We start from the raw sequence: 26,604 nt of genomic DNA, 5'->3' as shown, positions 1-26,604 counted from the left end.
TTCTAGTTGATCATACGAGTTCTTAAGACACAGTCTTAACATAATGGCTATGTTTATGCAACTGGCCCCTATATGAAGTGTTTTGTTGGTCTGAGTGAGATTAACTCTTTGGCCAAGATTCATGTTGGTAATGCAGACTGAATGAAGAGTTTTGAAAATGTGGCTTCAGTATTAAACAATGCTTGTTAGCAATTAAAAAAAACTGTAATCAAATAAACACTACCATGTTTTTATCAGGGTTGCTGAAGTTGTCTTTAAATGTTTGAAGGTGTTGTGCTGTTTTATTTTTATTTTCTTCATCTTTCTTAGTTTCCATAAAATCGTCTCTCAGTGCAAATCAACCCAGTTATTAGGCTAACTGAAATAAAGCCATGCCAATCTCTAGGTATGGTGAAGGCTGTGTAATGATGTGGGGCTATTTTAATCCCAAAGGCCAAGGGAACTTTATCAGGATGCATATTATCCTGGATCCATGAAGTAACTGGCCTTTAAAAATAAAAATCTTACTGTCTCTATGGGAATTTAACATAGGGGTGTCCTGACTAATGTATTTTAAGGAAGAACATTTATTTATTTACGATACATTATTCATTCACAAAGAAAATTGGTGTCCTTAAAGGTTGGAGTTTTTCTCATTTTTTTAATTAAGGCATTAAGATCAATTTCCAAAAGATTATTTTTTTAGTCACCTTTAGCTTGGGTGTGTTCACTTATGCTAAGCACTTTATATAAATGAACTACATTAATAACGTTTTTACAACAAAAGTTAACCACCACTGAACTTACTTCAGCTGGACTAGGACGATATTTTCTTCTAGATCTGCTGTACGGCAGAAACAAACTTTGTTGCATTATTTTCCTGTTATCACTGTAAAGCTGCTTTGAAACTATCTTTATTGTAAAAAGAGCTATATAAATAAAAGTGACTTGAGTTTGTGATCCTCCATCAGCAGCTGCAGTTTCTCTCAGCTGTATCAGTGCAGTCACTGTGACGTCTGACTGACAGAGGTTTTTGTACGACTCTTTATCACTGTGTGAACACTGGACCACTGTGATAACTCTGACAGTAATAATCTCCTGTATCTTCAGTCTGGACTCCACTGATGGTCAGAGTAAAATCACTGCCAGATCCACTGCCACTGAATCTAGATGGAGTTCCAGGGCCCTATTTTAACGATCTGAAACGCAAGTGTCAAAGCGCAAAGCGCAAGTAACTTTGTGGGCGGGTCTTGGCGCTGTTGCTATTATACCGGTGGGATAAATGACTCTTGCGCCAGGCGCAAATCTAAAATGGGTTGGTCTGAAGTAGCTTCATTATTCATAGGTGTGGTTTGGGCGTAACGTGAAATAAACCAATCAGAGCGTCATCTCACATTCCCTTTAAGAGCAGACGCGCTTTGCCAGGCGCGCGCCAGGATCGGTTCACAGCCAAGGAGAGCAACGCTCTCGTCAGGGACGTTGGGGATGGAGAAACCCACCCAAATTAACTTCGGTTAAAAAGGCGTATGATAATTTGGGTAAATGTGTAAGCTAGATGTATGCTTTTATAATAAATTGTCTATCTATCTATCTATCTATCTATCTATCTATCGTAATAATGTATGATTTGCAAAAATGAAAACTGCTGCTACAGTGTAGATGAGATAATCAAAGTGTATGCGCGTTGTGCACACGCTACATTGATTATGGCCAAGCATGCGCCCTTAAAATAGCATATGAATAACATGCGCAACGCGCCACTGACTTTAAACTATTTTTTCCTGGTTAGTGGCGCAATTGTTTTCTAAACCTGCAAAATAGCATGAAGGAACGTTTGCGCTGAACCGCCCAGGGAGCGCAAGTTCATTCCCTAGTTTAGCGACGTGCTTCTGTGGAGGGAAAAACGCGCTTTGCGCAGGTGCAAAATAGGAATGATACATGCGTCGGTGTACAAAGTCAATTGCGCTGGGTGCAAGATAGGGCCCATAGTATTACAGCTTGTTGCATAAACTATTAGATACCCAAGGGGATTGGCCTGCTTGTTGTGAGTGATGATTTTGTTTGATTATTTCCTTTTCTTGATTCCCTATAAGCCCAAGTTATGCAGTCAACGAGTGGAAAGAGAAACGAAGCTAATCATACCTGCGGCGCTACGGTAAAACGGATAACCAAGGCAGACGTCAGGTCGCTGGGCAGGAAAACAAGACAACAAGTCGCGTACCGGTGACATCACTTGTCAAAAGAAAAGCCCCGGTTTATAAAGGGGTTTAGCCCTCGCGATTGGCTCAGAGTTACAGCCCAGATCCACTCACAGCACAGCAAATTAAGTGTCACTTAGGGAGGCATGAGCCAGACAGCTGCATCCTGCTACACATAGTTAGTTTGTGAAGTGTTATTTATGCTCTATTCTCTTTTCCCCCAGATAACCATGGTTGTTTAGTTGTTCAACCACAGATCACTCCGAAGTGCTGAGTTCCAAGAAAGGGCATTATCAATAGCCCTCACCTCTAGTCCCTTGCACACGGCTAGGTTTAACGTGTGTGCTAAACAAGGTACATGTATGAGGCCTAAATCGCTACGGCTTTCACATAATTCTGCTCATTGTCTGTGGTGACCGCTATTACTGCTTCAGGGGAAATATCCCAGTCGTCCAGGGTGTTGCTGATGCTCTCTGCGACATGGGCAGCTGTGTGACTTCCCCTTAGCTCTTTCGTGCAAAGAACAAAATTCTTTTAGGTCCCATTTGTCTGAAATGAAGTGAGCTGTGATTGTCACATAAGCATGTGTGGCCAGTGATGTCCACCCGTCTGTAGTTAGAGCGAGTTTCTTGTCCTGCAACAAGGTCTTAATGTTTTCTTGTGTGGTGTCATTCAACTTTACTATGCGGGCTGACATAGTGGTGCGACATGGAATTGTGTATCGTGGCTCCAGTTCCATTATGAGGTCCTGAAACCGTCTCCCGTAATTACACTTATAGGTCTCATATCCCTGCAAATAAACCTTGCCATCTTATCGGTGATGGCCTTTATCCGTGCATCTGGCAAGGTGCCGACCGGTTGTGCATGAAAGTATGCAGTCATACGATGTTGGACGCCTGATGCTCTGGCCATCTGCTGTGTCTCTGACTCCGCTGGCTCCTTTGGATGGTAACTTGACAGGTGTGCGCGAAGATTGGATGTGGATGATGTGTAAGTAAACCGTTTTTTGCTAATTCAGCAAACAACTTTATCTTTTACGGTTATTTTACCGTCTACGGTGTAGAACCCAAAATGTTTTCAGACACTACTTTTAATGGAGACATATCATGCTTTTAAATCGTCCCTTTTTACATATAAATCATACATTTGTAGTCTATATAAAGCGGAACTGCAATGCTTGGGTCTGATTCCTCATAATTATAGCTCCACAGGCCCCTTTTCTACCCCTTTTCTGATGTGCGTCTGAGAGCAACTCATGTTGGTGCGATCTCTTTAAATGCAAATGAGACACTTCATACCCCGCCCCCTCTCCAGGTTGCAGAGGTGACACTCGGTTCAACTCCACCCCGTTCGGCCATTTTTGTAGTTTGATAGCAAATATACGATTTTCTAGCGGCACAGAAACTTTTGGACATCCAAGATTTGTGTCAACACAGAAAACCTTTCACCATTGGATAGATTTTTTTATTATATCTAAGTGTTGTTTTATGTCAGCTGAATGTCTGGAACGCTTTTCAGAAAAGATAAGGCAACTTATTTTAGCACAATTCACACGGTAATTCAGGAAAAAAAATATCTCCGAATGCTCCACATGAAACTTTGGTCTTCCGACCTTTTACCACTGTGTCGATTTATTTTGATTAATATGTGCGAGGGAGAGAGAGCAAGACAGCGCCTAGTTTGTAGACAGTGAAGTCTTGTTTACACTTTCGCCTGGCTCCGAAGAGAGAGAGTGCGACCGGGTCTCTCTCTCTGCTCGTTCTTTCAGTTAAACATGCGCCCTGTCACAAGCGCGGCAGTTCATCTACATTACTCACCGATCAAATAAGACTTAGGCGGGACAAAAAATCGCTTTGGCGGGCGCTAAAACAAGTTCAATGCAGGAAAAACCCTGTTGTTGCTGAAGTAGTTATCCTTGAAGTGCTTCGCGTTCGCGCACACAAAAATGACATTTCCGTTAAAAATAAAACTCAACCAGGCACTTCGAAGAGGTTCTGATGCTGGGAGACGGTGTAATGAAGCGTGTGGGTTACTACATCCAACAACCGAACATTTTGACTTACCCTCTCGCAAGTTCTGCATCTTTGAGCTTGGACTACAAAATTGCAGCGAGAAATAAAAATGGCGGATTGCTCGAAGTGTTGAGCCGGTAGTCGATGTCCTTATTTGGCAGTTCCGCTGCAAATACTGTGACGTAATTGTTCACAAAACGTCATAGAGAATAGAAAAATCGGAACAGGTTGAAAAATAAGGCCAAAACAGAATATAAAGATATCAACGAAACACCTGAAGAGAATAATTTCAAATTTTCTATACTTCTAAACACTAAAAATATACAACAAAATGCATTTAAGGGCTAAAAAAAGTGGATTTAGCATGATATGTCCCCTTTAAGATGAGTTGGGGTAGAGTTGTCCGCTCAGGCTGGCCGTTCTGTTCGTTGTCTACCATTTTCAAAACAGGGTAGCTATTGGTATTATTCGCTTGATTTGGTCATGGGCCTACACTACAGTACGTCTAGAGCGCCCTCTACTGGATGAGATGGCAAACAATAAAATAAAAAACAAACGGTCTAATCATAGACTGTAAGAAATGCGCTACACATGGCACTTTACAGTTTTTCTTGATTGCTTAAACACTATAACCAGACTTTTGAACTAAAATTTCAAAACCATAATGCCATTTATCAAAAAGCACACCCATTTCACTAAACTATAAACACTACTTCATGTTTTGACACATGAGTCAGATTTGTTGAACTGTCACTGCAAAACTCTACACACAAATCCCTTCATTTCTCATTGCTTAGACCATGTTGTCATTTAGAAAGCACTAGCATTCAATATTGTTCACTCAAGCCAGCACAGCTTCAGCTCAGTTAGCACACAATTACCCAGGTGGAAACACTAAGAGTCAAAATTTAACACACATCAATCAGATCCTTCAGTAGATATATAAAAGGGCCCAAATCAGGTTATTGCGTTTTGGAACAATGGATCCAGAAAGACATGAAGGAAGAGGGATAAGACTGAGGAGGAGGAAAGGCAAGGACAAGAAGACAAGCAGTCTCAGATGAAATTCAAGCCACTCTAGTTGCCCATGTCTTTGTCAATGGTATGACTATGAGGGAGGCTCGGCTACGAGTAAGGCCAAATTTGAGTCGCTTTACCGTCGCCTCGAGAACCTTCAGGGAGGAGTGGTGGCAAACACAATTCTATCACTGAATAAGAGACAAACATTTCCAATAGTCTTTGATGAGGTGTATTTTCTTGCAAGAAAAGGCCAGCAGTTGTACAGTCACACAGTGTGGCAACAGAGTGTGACAGTGAAGGGAGGGCATCCTTTCTCCTTTATAGTCTTGACTCCCAGAATGTTATCTTTCTAGGCAAATGATGGTATTTCAACCATATGTGGAACATTCATAGACGTGTTCATCATATTGTCTCCTTGAGTGGAGACCCTCTTGTTACGTCCCAACACTCTTTACCATTCCAATACAATTCCATATTAGAATAAGGTTTGTGTGTGCTCTTTTACTGTCTTATGTTGGTCACACACATCTTACTGTAAGTAAATATAAAAACAAAGATTAGAGGAGAGAGTAAAAAAAAAAAAAGAGTAAAAAAAAAAAAAAGAGTAAAACAGGGAAAAAAAAGTTTTTGTGTGTGTGTGTTTTCTGTGTATGAATAAAAATGTGCCAATGTATCCACTGGTTGTGTCTTTTTTGTTCATCATGTGAAAAGGTTTGTGATGGGGGAACCACAAGCAACATAACTTACCAGTTTTGGAAATGTTGTTTTGAATGTATTGCACCAGTGTGTTAGACTATGTTGTAGTGTGTGTGTCTGTGAGGGCTTGTGTGTCCTGTCTGAGGGCAAAGTTTGGTTTTTCAGCAAGAGTGAATGGTTTTGAGTGTAGAGCTTCATTTTGACCTGAAAATAGGATGTTTGGGGAACTGGGTGAGACGTGACGGATTTGTGTTTACAGTTTTGAGAATACGAGACATAGTTTCAAGAAATGTGTTTAAGATAGATAGATAGATAGATCCTTTTTTATTAATCCTTAGGGAAATTACTGTGTCACGGCAGCTTCAAGACAAAACCAACACCATACATTCACTCAGAACATATCCATAAGTTAAGTTAAAATACAACAATCTAAATAAAAGGAAGTTATATTTGTGCATTATAAAGTCGTATAGCAGCTGGTATGAAGGACTTCCTATACCGCTCCGACTTGCACATTGGTGCCATCAGTCTTTGACTGAAGGAGCTACTGTTTATCACCTTCAGGTGGTGGATTGGGTGTGCAGGGTTGGTCAGTATTGATCTTAGTTTATTCAATGTTCAGCCCCGAGCACTGAGCCGGCCTTCTTAATGAGTTTGTCCACTCTGTTCCTGTCTGTTGTGCGGACGCCGTCTCCCCAACAGGCAAAAGTCAGAGCACTGGCCACCCCTGTTTGATAGACACTGCAGAGCAAGGGTTGACAGATATTAAACAACCTTAACCTCCTTAAAAAGTAAAGTCGTCTTTGCCCCTTGCGGTACACCGCCTCCATATGGCTCTTCCAGTCCAGCTTACTGTCAAGCTGCACACCAAGGTACTTGTGATTGGCCACCAGCTCCACCTCAGTGCCCCCGATGGTAATAGGTGTTGGTTGGATCCTCCTCCTCCCCCTCCTGAAGTCCACAACCATCTCCTTGTTTTTTGTGGTATTCAGATGGAGATGATTGTCCACACTCCATTGCACAAAGTTGTTGAGTGTTCCTCTGTACTCCTCCTCATCACCTCCTCTTATAAGGCCGACAACTGTGGTGTCATCTGAGAATTTCTGCAAGAAGCATCTGTCGGTGTTATATTGAAAATCCGCTGTGTAGATGGTAAACAGGAACGGAGCCAGCACAGTTCCTTGTGGCACCCCTGTGCTTGAGACACTGTTCTCCAGGCGTACATACTGTGGTCTGAGGGATAGGTAGTCCAAACACCACAGGACCAGTGATGGAACCACCTTCATCCTTCCCACCTTCTCCCCTACACTCTTAAAAGAGATTGAACCTTTGGGGTTCAAAAAAGAACTTTAAAGTGCAAATATGAACTTCTAACTATAAAAAAGGTTCAAAGTTGAACCTATAGGTTCTATAATGATCCACTGATTATTTGGCACATGTTGTCAGTTCATTTTAGAACCTTTGTTGTGGCAGAATGGTTCATATAAGAACCTGGCCTGTTGTCAAGGTTCCTTTTTGAACCTAGATGGACTGTAAAAAAAATAGTATTTTGTTATTAGGCCCTTGCTTTGCTATTAGCCCCTGACCATACAAGAATGGAACTTTTAAATTTGTACACATTCAAAGCACTTGATCATTAAAGATGCTCCATTATTGTTGTTCACCTGTTAGTTAAAAAATACTTTGCACAATTATAAGCAAAACTACAGCCCTGAAAAAGATGCCCTTTCAGAAGGATAAATGCAACATTTTTTATAGAAAAGTCAATAAATTATAATTCAGTAAACATTAATCAAAAACAACTTCTGTAAATTGCAAAGTGAACTACAAACTTTTGCCCTTATCATACATGGTTAAATTGGGCCGGGGCTCTTCGGGGCTCAGCAAAGGCACATAGGCCTAAGCCTGCTCGTTTGTGTCCTGATGTGCCTGTTTGCAGTCTGGAAATTATGGCATATAAAATTTGATGAAAGTGATGCTTTTGAAAACATATTTCTGACAATAAATGAAAGATTTTTGAAATGGCATATCTATTTTGTCTCGGCGGAGCTGAGATGAGAACAATCGGAACACGGCCGTATTCTTGTTCAGCTGCTTAATCTCGTGTCAGTCGACCATGATCGCGCACCGCTCGCGCATGCCATGCGCATCTTAGTCTCGCGTAGCCAGACCTTCAGACTTCTCTGTGCCTTCAGACCGTGGGCGTGACGTCTGAGGCTGAGACTATGCGCATCTAAGTAGGCTACTACTCAGAACTCCGACACGGATAAATGTACGCAGCAATATATAATGAATGTTCCTGGGAGATCAGTAGTTGCGCGGGATGTGGAAGCGCGCAAAAGTTCCAGAACCTTCTACTGCCTTGAAAAAAAAAAAAAAAAACCTCACGCTGCTGGCCGCCGCTGCAGCAGCAGATCAATAATAAATAATAAATCCCAATTTAACCCCTGTATATATATATATATATATATATATATATATATATATATATACACATTTTATTTTTTTACATAGTTTTCTTTTTTCTTTTCTTTTTTTGATACAGATATGGGCCTAATCTATTGAAACGTTGGGCTATTAATTACTCTTGGATTCTTCTAGCTAAAATGACATCCAAGAAGTAATAATATATCAATAATAATAATTATTATTATTATTACCATTATCATTTTTATTATGCATAACAATAATACTGTTCTGATTAGCCTACTATTTTTTTTTTCATATTAATAGTAGCCTAGGCTAATAACATGCATAGCCTACCTATTATTATTATTAATAAAAGTTTTGAAAATTGTAACAATGTATTTGTTTCCACAAAAAAAAAAAAAAAAAAAAAATCAGAACACATAAATGTTTAGCCACTTTAATTGTACCAATACTAAATAATAACAATTCATTAATAATTTAATTACATGTTTACATAAATCACAAAATCTTCAATGGTCTGTGCAAAAAAAAAAAAAACGTTTAAACCGTTACTTTGTTGCGCGACTCACGTCACGTCAGCTGATGGACTACTAGAGGATCTACGGAAAATATTTTAGGTAAGTCACAAATAAAATGTCAAAATAACTATAAACCTTGATATCCGCGATAATATAATGAGTGTAGTGTGTCATAAAAAGGTTTGAGCTCATTTTGTGACTCTTCTATCGACAGTAAGATCGCAAAATTGATTGGATTCAGAACATTAAAAAAAGGTAAGAAAAAAACAAGAACAATTTGTGGTTTATATTTGTTTTGTTTGTTTTTACCTCTACCTCCTCATTTTTATTTTAGTAACAATATAGTAATAAAAGGTATTTTAGTTGGATGGATATAAGCTATAATCTTTTAAATTATTTACATCAGTGGTTCTTAACTAAAATTCATTACTGATTCTAGCTAATTAACGTTATTCAGTTTCATTTTAATTTCTAGTTAAAATAAAGAAATATATAAAACTAAATTGAAGATTTTTATCAAACTCCCTAGTGTTATTTTTGCGCAATTGCTCAGGGAAAATTACTCCATAGCGCCATCTAACGTACAACCAGTATAACCGTTTTGAACGCAGAAAACTTAACGGTATAACGTTATACATGTATATAATTGGTTGTATTACACATTTTTTTAGGGATAGTTCACCCAAAAATTAACATTCTGTCATCTCTGTGATGCAGAGTCAGAGACGTTCGGATCCATTTGCAGTATTTATTAAGGATAGTCACAACAGGCAGTGGTCAGAGTGCTGTACGGTATAGCGAAGGTAATCCAAGAACATAAACAATACCAGGCAGAGGTCGGGGCAGGCGGCAGTAAACAGAGTAAACGGTAACAGGCAGAAGATCAGGGCAGGCAGCAGGCAAGGAATCGGGAGTCGAAGAACAGTCACAAATCAGCACACGGGGAATCAACAACAGAGAGTAAATGCTTGGAAATGTTAGCCGGAGCAAAACAAGACTTCGCAATGTGTGAGAGTCAGAATGCAGTTTATATGGAGAGGAGAATTGGGAACACCTGTGTGGGTGATTAGTCCTAGGTACGGGGTTTATGGGAAATGAAGTTCAATACTCTGGTGAAGGTGCTCTTTGATGAATGGAGAGAGCCACAGAGGCGCGATCTATGACAATCAGTTACTCAAATTGTCAAACCTGTATAATTTTCTTTGTTCTGATGAACACTAAGGAAGACATTTTGACGAATATTTGTAAACCAAGCAGATCTGGGGAACCATTGACTTCCATAGTAGGAAAAAAAAAATACTATGGAAGTGAACGGTGCCCCAGATCTATTACAATTCTTCAAAGTCAGCAGAACAAAGAAATTATACAAGTTATACAGGTTTAGAAATCAGAGTAACTGATGACAGAATGTTCATTTTTGGGTGAACCAAAAACCTTTATATGCACTGTTCAATTTCTGGTTACAGCCTGTATGGTCCGGGTCAAATTGACCCTAATTGGATTCAATACAATTCCAAAAGATACAAAAATACAATCAGTTACAAATAATTACCTCTTAATATCAATGCTTTCCCCACATTACAAAGAATAAATATATACATTTATGATTTATAAAAATGCTTTGAAAATTGACAGTCTCCGATGCCCATATATGGCAAAAAAAACAAACAAAAAAGAGATTAAAATCAGTAAACATAACAGGCTTGTATATCTCATTGACATTCTTCTACCCATATTAGATTCTGATCATGATTAATTGTTTATCCCCATATTAAGAAAATGTATGTGATAACACATTGTTCTCTAAATTTTAACACTATCTTTTCTGTAAATAAGGATGAGCACAGAGGTGATTCAGTGGACAATCCAAGATGTGGCTAATTGGTTGACTGCAAACAGTTTCCAGGAATTCATCCCTACATTTCAAGGTTAATCTGACAGAAATGCCCACTCTCTTTAACTGTCCACTATGCAGCAAACAAACATTATCCCTAATTAAACAGATTCGTCATATTGGCCTTTACCATCAAAATGAACCAAAATTTGAATTCACATGCGGATTGAACGGTTGTGGCAAAACCAACAAAACCTTCAGTTCCTACAGATCACATATTTATCGCAAACATAGAGACCTTCTTTCATTGGTCAGTGAAGAAGAGGAAGCTTGTGATGATGATGAACATTGTAACTCAGAGGAACATACGGAGGACTTTCATGATCTTGAAGAGGAGTTACCTAACACTAATGTGGAGGATATTGCTAACTGCAGAGAGTTTAGAACAGAAGATTTACTGCCAAACCTCAAGCGCAATCTTTGTCTCTTCATTTTGAAATTAAGAGAGAAGCATTGTATTGCAGCCACAGTTCAGTTCAGTATTGTGGAGAGCCTGCAAGTCATCTTTCAGGAGTTCACCACTCATTATGCTGAGATTATAAGATTTCATCTTCAACAACAACATCAAATTGACACTGATGCTGATGACAACTTATCTGAACTACTTGATCAGCAAAATATGTTTGATGAATGCCTTCAACAGATCAGTAGTGAATGGATGCTTGAGCACTATTGTGAAGATGAACTTGAATACATTGCACCTGTACAAATTCCGCTGGATCAAACAGAACAACATGGTGCGCATTTCCAGTACATACCTCTCAAGGCTCTGCTGAGAAAGATTGCTCATAATGAGGATGTGTGGGCAATGCTTAACCAAGAGAAAACACCCAAACATCCGGATGTTATGGAGGACTACACTGATGGAGACCAGTTCAAAAGTTGTGAGCTTTCTTCCTTATCCAATGTACGTCTACATTTCTACATCGATGAATTTGAGATTGTCAACCCTTTAGGCTCTAAAAGGGGAAAACATAAACTGACAGCTGTGTATTTTAAACTCGGAAACATTGATAAGAAATATACATCAAAACTTGAGAATATTTACCTTTCATCATTAATCAGACATCGGTATATTGAAGAAGATCTTACCAACTATAACAATCTGTTTCAGCCTTTGATTGAAGAAGTGACGTCTCTTGAGACAGAGGGAGTGACACTGTCATGTAATGGGGAAAGCAGAAGATTCTATGGCACAGTAGTCACCATCTCAGCGGACAATCTTTCAGCTCACTCTTTGATTGGGCTGAAAAGAAATTTTTCACATGGGAGAATATGTCGTTTTTGCATGGCCACAAAAGAAGACATCACTACCAAATTCAAAGAAGAGGACTTTACTCTAAGAGACAGTGCTAATTACAGATACCACCTGCAGGCTGTCTGTGAAAATCCTGATAATGGGTCCGTTTATGGTGTGCAGAGAGAGTGCTGTTTCTCATCACTTAACTATGCTCCTACAGTGATAACTCACATGTTTCCACCTGATGTGATGCATGATATCTTGCAGGGAGTTATTCCTAATGCTCTCAGATGGATTCTTCATCAGTTAATCAAGGATAAACACTTCACCCTAGATCAACTGAACTATGAAATTGAAAATTTTTCATATTCTGTAAATGATAAAACATCTAAACCACAAATCTTGACGGAAAGAATGTTGCGAAGCAGAGGTCAAATCTCTGGTAAAGCTTCAGAAACCTGGACATTGTTTCGACTACTACCACTAATGGTCGGATCTTATGTATCTCCAAACATGCATTGGAACTGCTACATCTTACTGTGTGAAGTGGTAGATTTGATCATGGCCCCAGTGGTTAGAAGATCGTGGATACCCTATCTTGAGGAGAAAATTACAGAGTTTTTGGCAACATTTCATGAGCTTTTCCCTGGTGGTGTCATTCCAAAAATGCATTTTTTGGTGCACTATCCTTCACTTATGCTGAAATATGGGCCATTAATTAATTTGTCTTGTATGCGCTTTGAGGCAAAACATCAATATTTCAAGAAAATGTCTACTGTTGTTTGCAACTTCAAGAACATCACCAAATCACTTGCTAGAAGGCATCAGCTGAGACAATGCTGGGAGCAAGCTCAGAAGAAAAGCATTGGATATGAAGTGTGCCATGCCTCAGGAGCTTGTGATGTCCCATCAAACACCCTGCCTTCTTTAGTTTTGGCCACACTGGAATCACAGATTGGAAGAACTCTGTCAAATGAAGTCCTACAAAAAACAAATTCCATCACAGTTAACAATACAGCTTATAAAACTGGAGAATGCAAAGTGATTGACACTGTACACACTGAAGAGATTCCACTTTTTCTCAAGATCAAAGCAATATATGGACACGGTGGTTCGTGGTACATGTTTGGAAAAATACTCTCTCCATTCAAATTTGACAGTCATCTCCATGCATACAAAGTTACCGAAACATCTTGGTGTGCCCTTGAAGTAGGGAAAGAGTTAGCTTTCCATGGACTGGACACTTATAAAAACCTGGAAGGAACTCTTTTGATCCCCTTGCGGCATCGGATTACTAAACATTAGGATGTGTATGTGCATTTATACACAATTCTTAATGCAGTTTGGTGGAAAATATCAAAGGTCTACTGACTCTTGTTGTTTTTACAGAGAATGAAATTGATGGGGACACTTTTGTAAACCTAACTGAAAATATGATATCAAAAATATTTCCGAAAATGAAGGATCAAGTTAAATTTATAAGATTACGGCAAAGCCTAAAGACTGAGATGCCTTCTAAGACCACACACACCAATCATGAGTAAGTATGTTAAAATGCACTGAGTACTTTTTTGCACTTATATAAATAAAGAATATTGCTAGTAGCTAGGTATGTAATCCTTTTCAGATACGTAGCCAAACAAATGATTGTTAATAATTTATTTTTTTAACACTTTTTGGGAGGACTTGAAATATTAAAACCACAGATCAGAATCTTGCGATGGCCAGTGTTACACTCACTTATACTGACACCTACTGGCGTGCATCCGTGCAGCATCATGCAAAAATAACGGTTTACAGTAACGGACGTGACTGTTAAAATGTTATTCGTAGTGACCCATGATAGATTTATTTAGTGTTTTTCATAGAATGGGCAGTTTGTGACTTTTGTGAGATAAACAACATAAAGTAGCACTGGTATTACAAAACATTCAGTGGCACATGCCATCAAATCAAATAACACTTTTAAAAAATATATTAATGACTTTAATTGATATTTAAAAATATTACAAAATTAGGCTATTTATTTAGGATTTTGTGTCACAATTACGTCAATATAGGTGCTCGATTAATCTAATTAATAGCGTATCAGATCATGCTGGTTAGACTGAATAATGAATGTAAACACTTACAGTCTGCGTTGGCGCACGCGGTGGAATTTGCCATAGGCCTGCAATCACAACGTAATTCAATCACATAACATCGACCGCCCATACAATATCAGTCTGAAACATTCTATGCACCCTATGCCCAAGCTACAGTGGGATGAACATATTACACTTTGACTCAATTATTTACAATAACGCACCACATTATTTTCTACCTTCTTTATGGTGCCGTATCAAACCCGCGAGAATTCAGAGATTAAACCACGCCTACTGGGCATACGCAACACTTGAACAGAACGCTGTATAAGAGTCTTGTTTCTCAAAAAATAAAAATAAAATAAAAATTAGTCTCCTCTTGAGTTGTGACAAACATACAAAATAAAACTTTTCTAATTCACTTCTTTTTCTATAGGACTTCATTTGGTATTTCACATGGGGCAATCTCAACACAGAACTTTGCTCAAACAGTGTGGCCAGCAAATTATCAGCTACCAAAATTTCCTATGGCAATACAAAAAAAACTTGATGAGGAGAGCAGAGATTTTTGTTCTTCAACAGGACGGAGCAAATGGAGATCAAAAATAATTCAAACACTGTTTGATCAGATGTGCACATATACATGGTAATTATATAGCATAATTAATAGCATAATTTTAGAGCATGATGGAGGACAAATTTTTTTTCTCTTTTTTTTTCAGGTATCCAACAAGTGAACAATACAACAAGGTGTGTTCAGCCCTTGTTGCTAAATACCAATTCTTGAGAGACAGGACAGGAAGGGGATATGTAAGAACATGACAAAGAGTTTTTCAATTTCATAAAGCCTTTAATACTTCCTTGATATTGTTATCTTGAAGGTTATACGTGATTAATTAATATTTTTCAATTCAAGGAGTCATGGCATGAGATGCTTAAGAACAAATTCAAGAAAGAAAGATCACCCTTGGTTGACATTGAAGAGATAAAAAAAGTTTGCAGCAGATTCGGGAAAGTAAAGAACCAGATGACTTCTCAGAGCATCCAACAGACAAGTGTCACCGATAAGGTAACAAATAAAGAAATAAGTATGCCAAATGATACGACACCTTAATGGATATTTACAGTAATGGATGTCTTTTTTATTTTTTTAGACTGAGGATCTATCTGTTATCCAAGACATGCACCAAAAGAGACAAAGGTCTGAAGAGGTAAGAGTCACAAATAGAATAATCTTCAGGATTTAAGATATGTTATTTAGCATACCTATAAGTATGTTTTTTTTTTGTGTGTGGAAAGAGTGAATCGGGAGAAGATGAATACAGCATAGGGATCCACTTGGAGAAAATGAGAACAGAATGCTTGAAGAGGACACCAAATATCCGACTTTTACAAGACTGCATGGCACGGACAAGGAATGAGAGGGCAGACTATGTGAAACATCACTCCACAAAAGAAATACTATCACGATATCCAGCCCTTAAAATCCCCTCAGTTGTGAGTAGATTTGTATTCCAAATTATGACTTCAAAGAAATGAACATTTGCACATTTGAACATTTTTGTTAATATTTTTTTTTTAACAGCTTGTATTAGAGTTTGAAAGCATACTTGATGCAAACATTGAAAAGAACATTCTGAAAAATCTTGCCCTGGTGGCACAGAAAGTTATTAATGAGTGCCACAGAAGAGAAGTCGGGGTGGATATTTGTGCTGAGTTGGCTGAAGCGAAAAAAACCCATATTGAATTGGCACACAAAGGTAATATATATAAATGAAAATGTAATCAATTTGTTTTTAGTAAATACAATTTTGCAATTAACACTAAACTACCCATATTTTTACAATTTTACATTTAAGGTCTCTCAATGGCTGCTGCTGTCCTGCTGCTTCCACTTTTATTCAAAGAGAGTCCAAGATCTCTATATCTTATCAATGAGGTATAGTATACTTAAAAAAATAGTTTTGTATGCCCCATCTCTTTGAATATGTGCAGGTTCCACTATAGAGTGGTGCGTCAAAACCCCACACCCTGGTTCCCTCGAGATTATATAGAATTTATAATGGGGGTTTTCAATTTATTAGTAAAATAAAGCCTGTGGTAAACATAATTTGACAACATTTTGTCACCCATACCGAAACCGTGAATTTTGAAGCAATTTTCATTTTTGGAAAAGTATGTTTCTAATAATTATATAAGACTATATACGACAATGTGCATATGGAGTTTACAGTGTAAAACAAAATGTTAAAGTATCATCAAGTTATGTTAGCACAGGCTTTATTTTGCTCATATATTGAAAACCCCCATTATAAAACCCCATTGGAAACTCTCAAAGGAGCCAGTGACAAATGACTTTTCTGTGTTCTGATGTCATTCTGATGCACCACTCTACATCACCAGCAACATCGAGGGAGTAAATGAGGAGAGCATTTTGGGGGAACTTTTCCTTTAATGGTGTCCTATAAATTTGTGTATAATTTAAATTTATCTAAATGACCAATTCTTTTTTTAGCTTTTTGAAAATGTTTGAAAAAAATTATAATCATAAATGGTATTTTAACTGCTATATATAATTATGCCTTATATAGCATTATCCTTTCTTTGTTTAGGAACCCCGTACACCCAACCCTGTGCTGTACATAAAGGGACGTGCCTTGGTTGAAGAGTCTCTCCTAGAAATATTGATGGAAGGGGAGAAGGTCTGTGAAGTGGATGATCTGACCATGGCTCTTGTTGTTCTGATGGCAATACACTTCATCTTCAACATTGAGTATGCTGCAAAGATGAGAAACACCCTGAAATTTGTTGAAAAGTTTTTAATGTGCCATAACGCAGAAACCAAAATACCACCCACAGTGATTAAAATGGCCAATTTCTTGTTTGACTGAATGTGCGTGTGTGTGTGTGTGTGTGTGGTGGTGGGGGTGGGGGTGGGGGGGGTAAATACATGATGTAAATACATGGAATGAGTTGTTGTGAACTTTATATTTTGAAATGTAATATTCTATATTCTCTATATTCTATTCCAGTTTTAATAAGTCTTCATTTGTACTTTCTGTCCTGTGTTCAAATTTGTATATGCCTATATTAAATAAATATTTCAAGAAGAATAATAGGTTGTGTCTGTGTTGTGAAATGGGATTAAAGTAGTAATGTATAATAATAATAATAATAATAATAATACATATATACATACCAAAAGTGTGTCCAAAAAGGTTCAAAATGGAACCCAGACGGTTCATTAATGCACCTTAAAGTAAAGGTTCCAATTAGAACCTTTCCAAAAAGGTTCAAAAATGAACCTTAAGGTTCCCCCACAGTTGCAATTTCCAGGAACCTCAAAAGGTTCATTTTTGAACCTTTTCTTCTTAGAGTGTAGCAGTATAAGCCCTCTGCAGAATATAAATGAGGGCATCATCAACACTGATGTTGGGCTGATATGCAAACTGTAAGGGGTCCATTTGAGTTGACACACTAGTCCTGATGTAGCGAAGGACTAGTCTCTCAAACGTCTTCATGACATGTGAAGTTAACCGCTACCGGTCTGTAGTCATCATGGTGGGTTGGATGATTTTTCTTTGGAACAGGGACCAGGCAAGATGTCTTCCACAACCTTGGGACCTTCTGTAAACGCAGGCTCATGTTGAACAGGTGTGCTAAAATATCACATAGCTCTGCAGAGAAATACCACATAGCTCTGCTAAGCAATCTAGAAAAACTGTAATAGCATTAGTAAATAAGGAAGGGCACAACTCAATGTAGTTTGTATGACTGTTCATTAGTAGTTACTTCTTAGTTATTTTTCTTGAACCTTAATTAGTAGATAATTAATAGTAGTTCTTCAGGAGGTATGACAGAATTCATTAGTTATTGATTAACTAACTGATACTTAGCACAACCATAAAATTATAGTAGTTAACAGTAGTGAAGAAGTAGTTAATGAAGAATTACCCATTAGTTCTTCAGTAATTCCTTATTAGTTATGCAGTAAGAAACAGTATTCTGAAGTGTTACCACATTTTAGTCCAGTTTAGTAAGGGATATTAGATTGTATGTTACATGTTTACTTACATCATAATAAATTCATATCATATTGAATAAAGTCTGTGAAAGGTTTGATATTGTGTAGTTTGTGATCCTCCATCAGCAGCTGCAGTTTCTCTCAGCTGTATCAGTGCAGTCACTGTGACGTCTGACTGACAGAGGTTTTTGTACGACTCTTTATCACTGTGTGAACGCATACTGACTGTTTGGATAGTGGAAACTCTGACAGTAATAATCTCCTGCATCTTCAGTCTGGACTCCACTGATGGTCAGAGTAAAATCACTGCCAGATCCACTGCCACTGAATCTAGATGGAGTTCCAGTATAACGGTTTGTTGCTCCATATATGAGGAGTTTAGGAGCTTCTCCGGGTTTCTGTGAGTACCAGGATAAGTAATGATAACTGCCAACATACACATCACTGCTGGTTTTACAGTTTATTCTGACTTCTTCTCCTGGTTGAACTGCTGTTATTGATGGACTCTGAGTTACAGTGATCTGTCCTCTACACTCTGAAAGAAAACACAAACAAAAATGATTAATATACATTTCACATTTTAAGAGAACTAATAATTGTTGTAACAACTGTATTACACAAACCTTGAATAAACAGTGCAATGGTCCAGATGAAGATGTTGATTGTGTTCATTGCTGTAGTTTAGTCTTGTGTGATGATGAAGAGTGTGTTCTGTTCTGCTCTCAGTCATGAAGTGTTAAACTCACAGCACTATAAACACTCTCAGAGCACTGAAGCATGTGCTGACAATGCAAAGAAGTGGGCAGGATTTACAACAGCTTGTGCTGATAACAAACTAATATACACTAGAGTTACAGAATCATGACTTTATTTAGTATTTTTATTGTGACTCCTGAGACACTGAGGATGTGCAGATGAACGTCCATCTCTGTGTCCATATTCAGTCATGTGACCATCATCACTGCTACACTTCCACTAGATGAACCGCCATCACTAAAGTAAGATCATGAATCATGAGTCTGTTCAGAAAGTATCAGGACTGATTGTGAATCTCTAATCAGAGTTCATGGTGTCACTCCATCTATCATGAAGCCTCATGTGTGTCTGAAATCATCAAATGGAGAAGAAACAGGCTGTTAAAGATGGAGACATATTAGAGCTTGTTCACGTTTCATGATCTTGTGTGGAGATTCATAACCAGTCCAGATACTTTTAGAACAGACCTTGAATATGAAAACATGCTTGACTCTGTAGAACATGCAAAATACCTTTTAAATTTTCATTGTTGACACTTTCTATTGACTTTGGCTCTAATATTCAATAAACTCATTATTTGAAGAGATTTTCACTGAAGATTGAAGTCTGAAGCTGCAGGTTTTTCTGTGAATCATGATGATTGATCTGCATATGAAGAACAGAAGCATCATTATGAGAAACTCCACAACATCATCCATGATCAAAGAGGTCAAAGGTCACCTCAGAGGTCACAGCTCATCAAATATATTTCTTTAAACAGTGTTATATCAGAAAGCATTTAGTCAAATCTGAATGAGTGAGTGTTGAGAAGAGCTGAGGATCTTCTAATATCAGTGTGTTGAAGTGTTGTTTCTCTCTCTCTGCTGGAGTGTGTGTTCACTCGAGTGGAATAGAGGTTTTTGTACGAGCGTTTCATTAGATTGTATCACTGTGGTACACATTCGGTGGAGGAACTAAACTGGTGATCGGTAAGTCTGTTTATTTAATCACCTAATAAAAAAATACAATTTAGATTTCAGAAAGTGTTTTACAGTGGAAACAAGAACAACAGTTATTAATAATAATGATTATTAGATATTGTGGCAAAACTTTACTTGAAGCCTTTATGTATAATGCATTATAAAGGTATCAATAGCGTATGTTATAATGTCATATATGTTTTCATAAATTATTGTAACCAAAGTTAAAATGCATTATAATATTTGCAAATCCTTGTTACATCTAGAATTGGTTGTTTGTCATGAGTTTTAGAGTGTTAAAACCTTGGTTACAATTATTGATGAGATCATACATGCATCATAATGTGTAAAACAATATATAATTAATGCATTAAAAATACTTTTATAATGCAATATGTATAAAGTCTTTAATTAAAATGTTACTGATATTTTTGTATAATTATTTAATCTAAAACAATGACATTATTATAAGAATAGCATTATTCCTTTCAACAACAACAACAAAAAAAATATATATATATAAACAAATGAAATAAAAATCTAAACATATTTCCACACTGTGTCTCACTATGAGTTTAATCAGTTTATTACAGGTTTGTTTTTCCTTCATTTATTTCTACACTGAGTTCATATTTAGTTCATCTTTTATTGTAGAAATCATACATGGAAAAAAGAGCTTTGACATCAGAATGTAAATGTTGCTGCTTTCTGTAGTTCAGTCAATGATACTGAATCTCTTTTGCTCATGTTGTGCTTATAATTCAGTGTTTTGTTCATTCTGTGTGATTCAATTGTGTTTTAACTCTGTTTGAAATTGAGTTACATTTTCAGTTCAGGTGAATATCTCAAAATTTAAGATATTTATGTTCAGAGTGAATAATTGCTGGAATTAAAGCAGTCAGATCGGCCTGATAATAGATAATGTGTGTTATAACTGCTGTTACACTTATTGATTAGATCATACATGCATTTTAATGTTTATAGCAGTGCATAATTAATGCATTAAACATACTTTTATAATGCAATATGTATGAAAGCTTTAAACAAAGTGTTACTGATATTGTTTTATAATGATTGAATCTAAAACTGTGTGTGTGTGTGTGTGTGTGTGTGTGTGTGTGTGTGTGTGAATGTGTTGTGTTTGTCTCCTGCAGCTGGTCCCACAGTGAAGCCCTCAGTGTCTCTGCTGCCGCCCTCTTCTCTGCAGATCTCTGGAGACTCAGCCGCACTGCTCTGCCTGCTCAGCTCTTACTCTCCACAGGGGGCGCTGGTGAGCTGGACACTGGACGGGTCAGAGGTCACCGAGGGGGTTCTGACCAGCGCAGAGAGCCAGCAGGACGGCCGCTACAGCCGCAGTAGCGTCCTGACCCTCAGCAAAGCACGCTGGGAAGAGGGAGAGCTGTACGTCTGCAGAGTAACACATGATGGAGCTCCTCATGAGGTCTCGTTCCACAAGAGCTCTGAGTGCTGATGTTTCTCTCCTGAAGATGAGCCGTATCTGAGTGTCCTGTGTCAGGCAGGATTCACATGAGTCTAGTGCTGCAGCTGGAGTGATTTACAACTCAATACTGAAACTGAGTGTGTGTGTGTGTGTGTGTGTGTGTGTGATCTTTCAATCTGCTGTGTTTGCTGCAACATTCAATAAAGCTTCTCAACAAGTTCACTTTGTGTCTGACAACATCATTCAACTAACAGATGAAGATGCAGGTGCTTTTCAGAAGGTTGATGTAGCAGTAAATGTCAAATAAAGCTCTTGGGGTTTGAACATGGTCTCTGGAGACAGAGCTGCTCTATTCTGAGAGGATCACAATCACTCCACCCTGACAATGCAAATGGGGTTTTCAGTCTCACTCTTTGATTGGTTACATGATCTGGACTGGAACACTTTCACTTCTGCTTTAGTGAAGCAGCGCAGACAAACTGATATATAAAAACATGATCATTTATTTTTTTTATGAGATAATTAACTTATATATTAAAATCGCAATTTTAAATCATATAAAAACATGATCACAAATCAAGAATGTAAAAGTTGCTGTGTTGACAGCAAAAGTGACTGAATGCAGTCTGTTCAGTTTGATTGACAGGATCATATATTACACCTAAAACATGATGATCATATTGAAACTTTACTATACTATAACAAACTAATGATCTGACCTATTTCAGTTCAAAGAACTCCCACCCCCATTCTATCATAATCACCTTTGGGCTGAGACTCATTGCTGAAGTCAAGGGCTTCGTCAACTTTGCATTTAAGGAACACAAATTGTAGTAAAAATAGCTAATCTGAGGACCTGGGCTTTTCATTCAAGACTCTATGGAAATATCTAGAACTGTACAATATCTGTTACCCACAATATGAGGACATTGTTAAACACACACAATCTAAACAAAATGAGGACATGACAACTGAACACACACAGAGTCAGCGTTCCTGTCTTCTAAGTTATACTGTTGTAGTAAAAGAAAGCTAAAATCTCCACAGTAATGGACAGGGATCTACTTCCCTAGAAGTTAAACCATGTAAACTGATAAACAGAAGCTGACATGGGCAATACATATGTTTGAAGTAGATAAAAACATTGAATTTTGTGAAAATTAAGATTTTTAGTGTGTTGAGGGGTAGTTAGATCTATCAAATGCTAGGGGTATTTGCAGTTGTAAGTATCAAACACCAGGTAAATATCGTTTTGCAGCTCCTCTCTCAGCAGCTCTGCTAAAAACAGGTCGATTTTGGTCTATCTAATTAATGTTCACGAACCTTTCTTCTGATTTGCCGATTCGCATGAGACGCATGAGCAGGGCAGCCACAGGTAACAAGCTGTAGTGTGTGTGCAGTGACTGAAGGAGGAGCTCAGCCGTTTGTGGCGTCACAAAATGCAGGAAGTCAAAACGGCTCGTTTTCAGCCACATCTTCTACATCTGATCTAAATGCAGGCAGTGTGTGTTTGTCTGACGATCCACAGTGTTGACACTTAGACAGTAAGTACATAGCGTCTAGACCTTTAAGTTATTCATGCCTGCCGGTTGTGTACAGACATTGTTTTATGCCGCTATTATGTATTGAAGTCTAGTTATTTTCCCCCAAAAAAGGGGCGGTGACGAAATTTACAGTTCAGTTCCCGGATGTGCCGGTAGTCCGTATTGCAAAGAGCTAGCGACCTACTTCCACATTCAACTAACGCTTGATGTCACCATTACAAATAACAACAGTCGCCATTTTCTTGTGTACCAATGAATGACCGAGCCAAACAGTTCAATGCCGTTTCTATTTATTTTATTTCTATGATTTTAATCCTAGCTCTCCATTTAGTGTGTGCGCTTGTAAAACTAGTGATATAGCCTAGCCTACACAATCCTGGCACAGTAGCCTATAACAGTTAGGACCTAGCATTTATTTTAGGAGGAGAGGTGTAGAGCCTACAGTGTTGCTTTGGGAGGAGAGGGAGAGATGTAATTTGATTCTCTTTGGAACTAAAATATCAACAACCTTCAAGTTGCAACCTCTTCAATCAGCATCAATATCAGGCGTATCACATAATTCACTATTTTGTACATATGCCCAGAGGAGTGTTAGGGGGCAGGCTATATTATCATCAAGTAGGTGTCACCGGGTGAAAACCTGTCAAAACCAAAAAAGATTCCTCATTGGTCCTAAATCTGGCTCTGTTGAGTGTTGGCCATAACGAGCGCCAGCTGAAGCAAATCAGCTGCGCTTCATTGAAGCACATGCTCAGGAAAAGGAGCATAAAAGAAGAGTGTTTGAGCAGTGTGGAAGGATGGGCAGGTAGCAGTGTGTGTTCTGACAGTGGCGGTGAAATAAAAAGGCTGAAGGTTTGATGCCGGATCGGAGTTCTACTGTGAGATTCCCCGAGGCATGCTCACTTAGTGAGTTTTCTGAAGAAACCACGAACAGCAACGCGATGAAGTAAGTGAGAGAGGAAACCACTGCAGGATATTGAGTGACTCACCGAGGAAAAGTTAAGTGCACCCTTCATTTGATTACCCGTTGAGAAAACCACATTTGAAGATTGACCATCACCAGTGTGCAACTAACCTTTGTTTGCGGGCAGTGTGTGTGATCTTGTTGACAGAATGAAGCGTAGTAACTGGAACAGCTGGGAGGATCGCTGATGTGTTCATGCTGATCTTCTGAAAACATTATTCCTCGAGTCATCCACCCTACAGAGAGAAGAGAAACGAGTCGATTAATCACTGTGGAGATGAAGTGAGTTTTGCAGTGTCTGAAAGAGTGAAGTGCACACGTGTGAAGATTTACAAGAGTGATTTATGCACAAGTGTGGTGAGATCAAACGACTGCGATTCCTCTGAAACTTTGATGGATGAATATTGACTTATGACTGTGAAGATTCCTTCAAATTGATCTGTCTAAAGCTGTGTCCAGGTTCCCACTCGAGTGTACGGTGTGGAGGGAAAGAGCTTAACGCACCCCGAGTGCCACACTCCACGAGCACTGTCTCTCACGTCCACGAAAGTCCAGTCTCACGAATTCTACCAACGACGCCGCTCTGTTACGCACAGAATGAGAGCAAAGGCGGGTAAATTACCACAGTCCTGTCTCACTTGTTATTGCCTGATCCACCGTTACTGTCTGTCCCTCAGAAGAGGTGAGGAAGCTGCTGTCATTCGATCGGCTGTTCCATGAACTCGTCCACAAGCCGAGTCTGAGCACCGTCACTGTCTGTCCCTCAGAAGAGGTGAGGAAGCTGCTGTCATTCGATCGACTGTTCTATGAACGCGTCCGCAAGCCGAGTCTGAGCACCGTCACTGTCTGTCCCTCAGAAGAGGTGAGGAAGCTGCTGTCTTTCGATCGGCTGTTCTATGAACGCGTCCGCAAGCCGAGTCTGAGCACCGTTACTGTCTGTCCCTCAGAAGAGGTGAGGAAGCTGCTGTCATTCGATCGGCTGTTCCATGAACACGTCCACAAGCCGAGTCTGAGCACCGTTACTGTCTGTCCCTCAGAAGAGGTGAGGAAGCTGCTGTCATTCGATCGGCTGTTCCATGAACACGTCCACAAGCCGAGTCTGAGCACCGTTACTGTCTGTCCCTCAGAAGAGGTGAGGAAGCTGCTGTCATTCGATCGGCTGTTCCATGAACGCGTCCGCAAACCGAGTCTGAGCACCGTTACTGTCTGTCCCTCAGGAGAGGTGAGGAAGCTGCTGTCATTCGATCGACTGTTCTATGAACACGTCCGCAAGCCGAGTCTGAGCACCATCACTGTCTGTCCCTCAGAAGAGGTGAGGAAGCTGCTGTCATTCGATCGGCTGTTCCATGAACTCGTCCACAAGCCGAGTCTGAGCACCGTTACTGTCTGTCCCTCAGGAGAGGTGAGGAAGCTGCTGTCATTCGATCGACTGTTCTATGAACACGTCCGCAAGCCAAGTCTGAGCACCGTCACTGTCTGTCCCTCAGGAGAGGTGAGGAAGCTGCTGTCATTCGATCGGCTGTTCTATGAACACGTCCACAAGCCGAGTCTGAGCACCGTTACTGTCTGTCCCTCAGGAGAGGTGAGGAAGCTGCTGTCATTCGATCGGCTGTTCTATGAACGCGTCCGCAAGCCGAGTCTGAGCACCGTCACTGTCTGTCCCTCAGGAGAGGTGAGGAAGCTGCTGTCATTCGATCGGCTGTTCTATGAACACGTCCGCAAGCCGAGTCTGAGCACCGTCACTGTCTGTCCCTCAGGAGAGGTGAGGAAGCTGCTGTCATTCGATCGGCTGTTCTATGAACGCGTCCGCAAGCCGAGTCTGAGCACCGTCACTGTCTGTCCCTCAGGAGAGGTGAGGAAGCTGCTGTCATTCGATCGACTGTTCTATGAACACGTCCGCAAGCCGAGTCTGAGCACCGTCACTGTCTGTCCCTCAGGAGAGGTGAGGAAGCTGCTGTCATTCGATCGGCTGTTCTATGAACACGTCCACAAGCCGAGTCTGAGCACCGTTACTGTCTGTCCCTCAGGAGAGGTGAGGAAGCTGCTGTCATTCGATCGGCTGTTCTATGAACGCGTCCGCAAGCCGAGTCTGAGCACCGTCACTGTCTGTCCCTCAGGAGAGGTGAGGAAGCTGCTGTCATTCGATCGGCTGTTCTATGAACACGTCCGCAAGCCGAGTCTGAGCACCGTCACTGTCTGTCCCTCAGGAGAGGTGAGGAAGCTGCTGTCATTCGATCGGCTGTTCTATGAACGCGTCCGCAAGCCGAGTCTGAGCACCGTCACTGTCTGTCCCTCAGGAGAGGTGAGGAAGCTGCTGTCATTCGATCGGCTGTTCTATGAACACGTCCGCAAGCCGAGTCTGAACACCGTCACTGTCTGTCCCTCAGGAGAGGTGAGGAAGCTGCTGTCATTCGATCGGCTGTTCTATGAACGCGTCCGCAAGCCGAGTCTGAGCACCGTCACTGTCTGTCCCTCAGGAGAGGTGAGGAAGCTGCTGTCATTCGATCGGCTGTTCTATGAACGCGTCCGCAAGCCGAGTCTGAGCACCGTCACTGTCTGTCCCTCAGGAGAGGTGAGGAAGCTGCTGTCATTCGATCGGCTGTTCTATGAACACGTCCGCAAGCCGAGTCTGAGCACCGTCACTGTCTGTCCCTCAGGAGAGGTGAGGAAGCTGCTGTCATTCGATCGGCTGTTCTATGAACACGTCCGCAAGCCGAGTCTGAGCACCGTCACTGTCTGTCCCTCAGAAGAGGTGAGGAAGCTGCTGTCATTCGATCGGCTGTTCCATGAACTCGTCCACAAGCCGAGTCTGAGCACTGTCACTGTCTGTCCCTCAGGAGAGGTG

At 39.8% G+C, this 26,604-nt stretch overlaps 2 protein-coding genes and 1 long non-coding RNA gene across 3 annotated transcripts in view; 2 read left to right on the top strand and 1 right to left on the bottom strand.

Moving 5' to 3' along the window:
- The first annotated feature begins 9,280 nt into the window (after nt 1–9,280).
- LOC311071130 (uncharacterized protein) lies at nt 9,281–13,430 on the top strand. The gene is made up of 2 exons (XM_084095352.1): nt 9,281–13,297; nt 13,377–13,430. The coding sequence occupies exon 1, from the start codon at nt 10,797–10,799 to the stop codon at nt 13,290–13,292; it is 2,496 nt and encodes an 831-aa protein (XP_083951478.1). The 5' UTR covers nt 9,281–10,796; the 3' UTR covers nt 13,293–13,297; nt 13,377–13,430.
- Nucleotides 13,431–14,766: 1,336 nt separating this feature from the next.
- The window catches only part of LOC311070389 (uncharacterized protein), a gene marked incomplete at its 3' end in the record, with an annotated part of 173,561 nt that continues 161,723 nt past the window's right edge, over nt 14,767–26,604 (top strand). Inside the window, exons 1-5 of the mRNA XM_084094216.1 lie at nt 14,767–15,140; nt 15,226–15,282; nt 15,371–15,568; nt 15,657–15,831; nt 15,931–16,010. Of these exons, the coding sequence (XP_083950342.1) occupies nt 15,003–15,140; nt 15,226–15,282; nt 15,371–15,568; nt 15,657–15,831; nt 15,931–16,010 (648 nt within the window). The 5' untranslated portion in view covers nt 14,767–15,002. The remainder of the gene's footprint in view (nt 15,141–15,225; nt 15,283–15,370; nt 15,569–15,656; nt 15,832–15,930; nt 16,011–26,604) is intronic.
- Nucleotides 16,398–18,839, bottom strand: LOC311071115. Its single transcript, XR_014603756.1, has 3 exons — nt 18,719–18,839; nt 18,146–18,630; nt 16,398–17,748 (listed from the first exon to the last, which is right to left on the bottom strand). It is a non-coding gene; the product is annotated as an uncharacterized lncRNA (long non-coding RNA).

This window comes from Abramis brama, assembly GCF_963993115.1.
Source record: "Abramis brama genome assembly, chromosome: 20".
In the NCBI taxonomy this organism is placed as follows: Eukaryota; Metazoa; Chordata; class Actinopteri; order Cypriniformes; family Leuciscidae; genus Abramis; species Abramis brama.
Note: the sequence above shows the minus strand (reverse complement) of the source record. Positions and strands in the feature narration are given on the sequence as shown.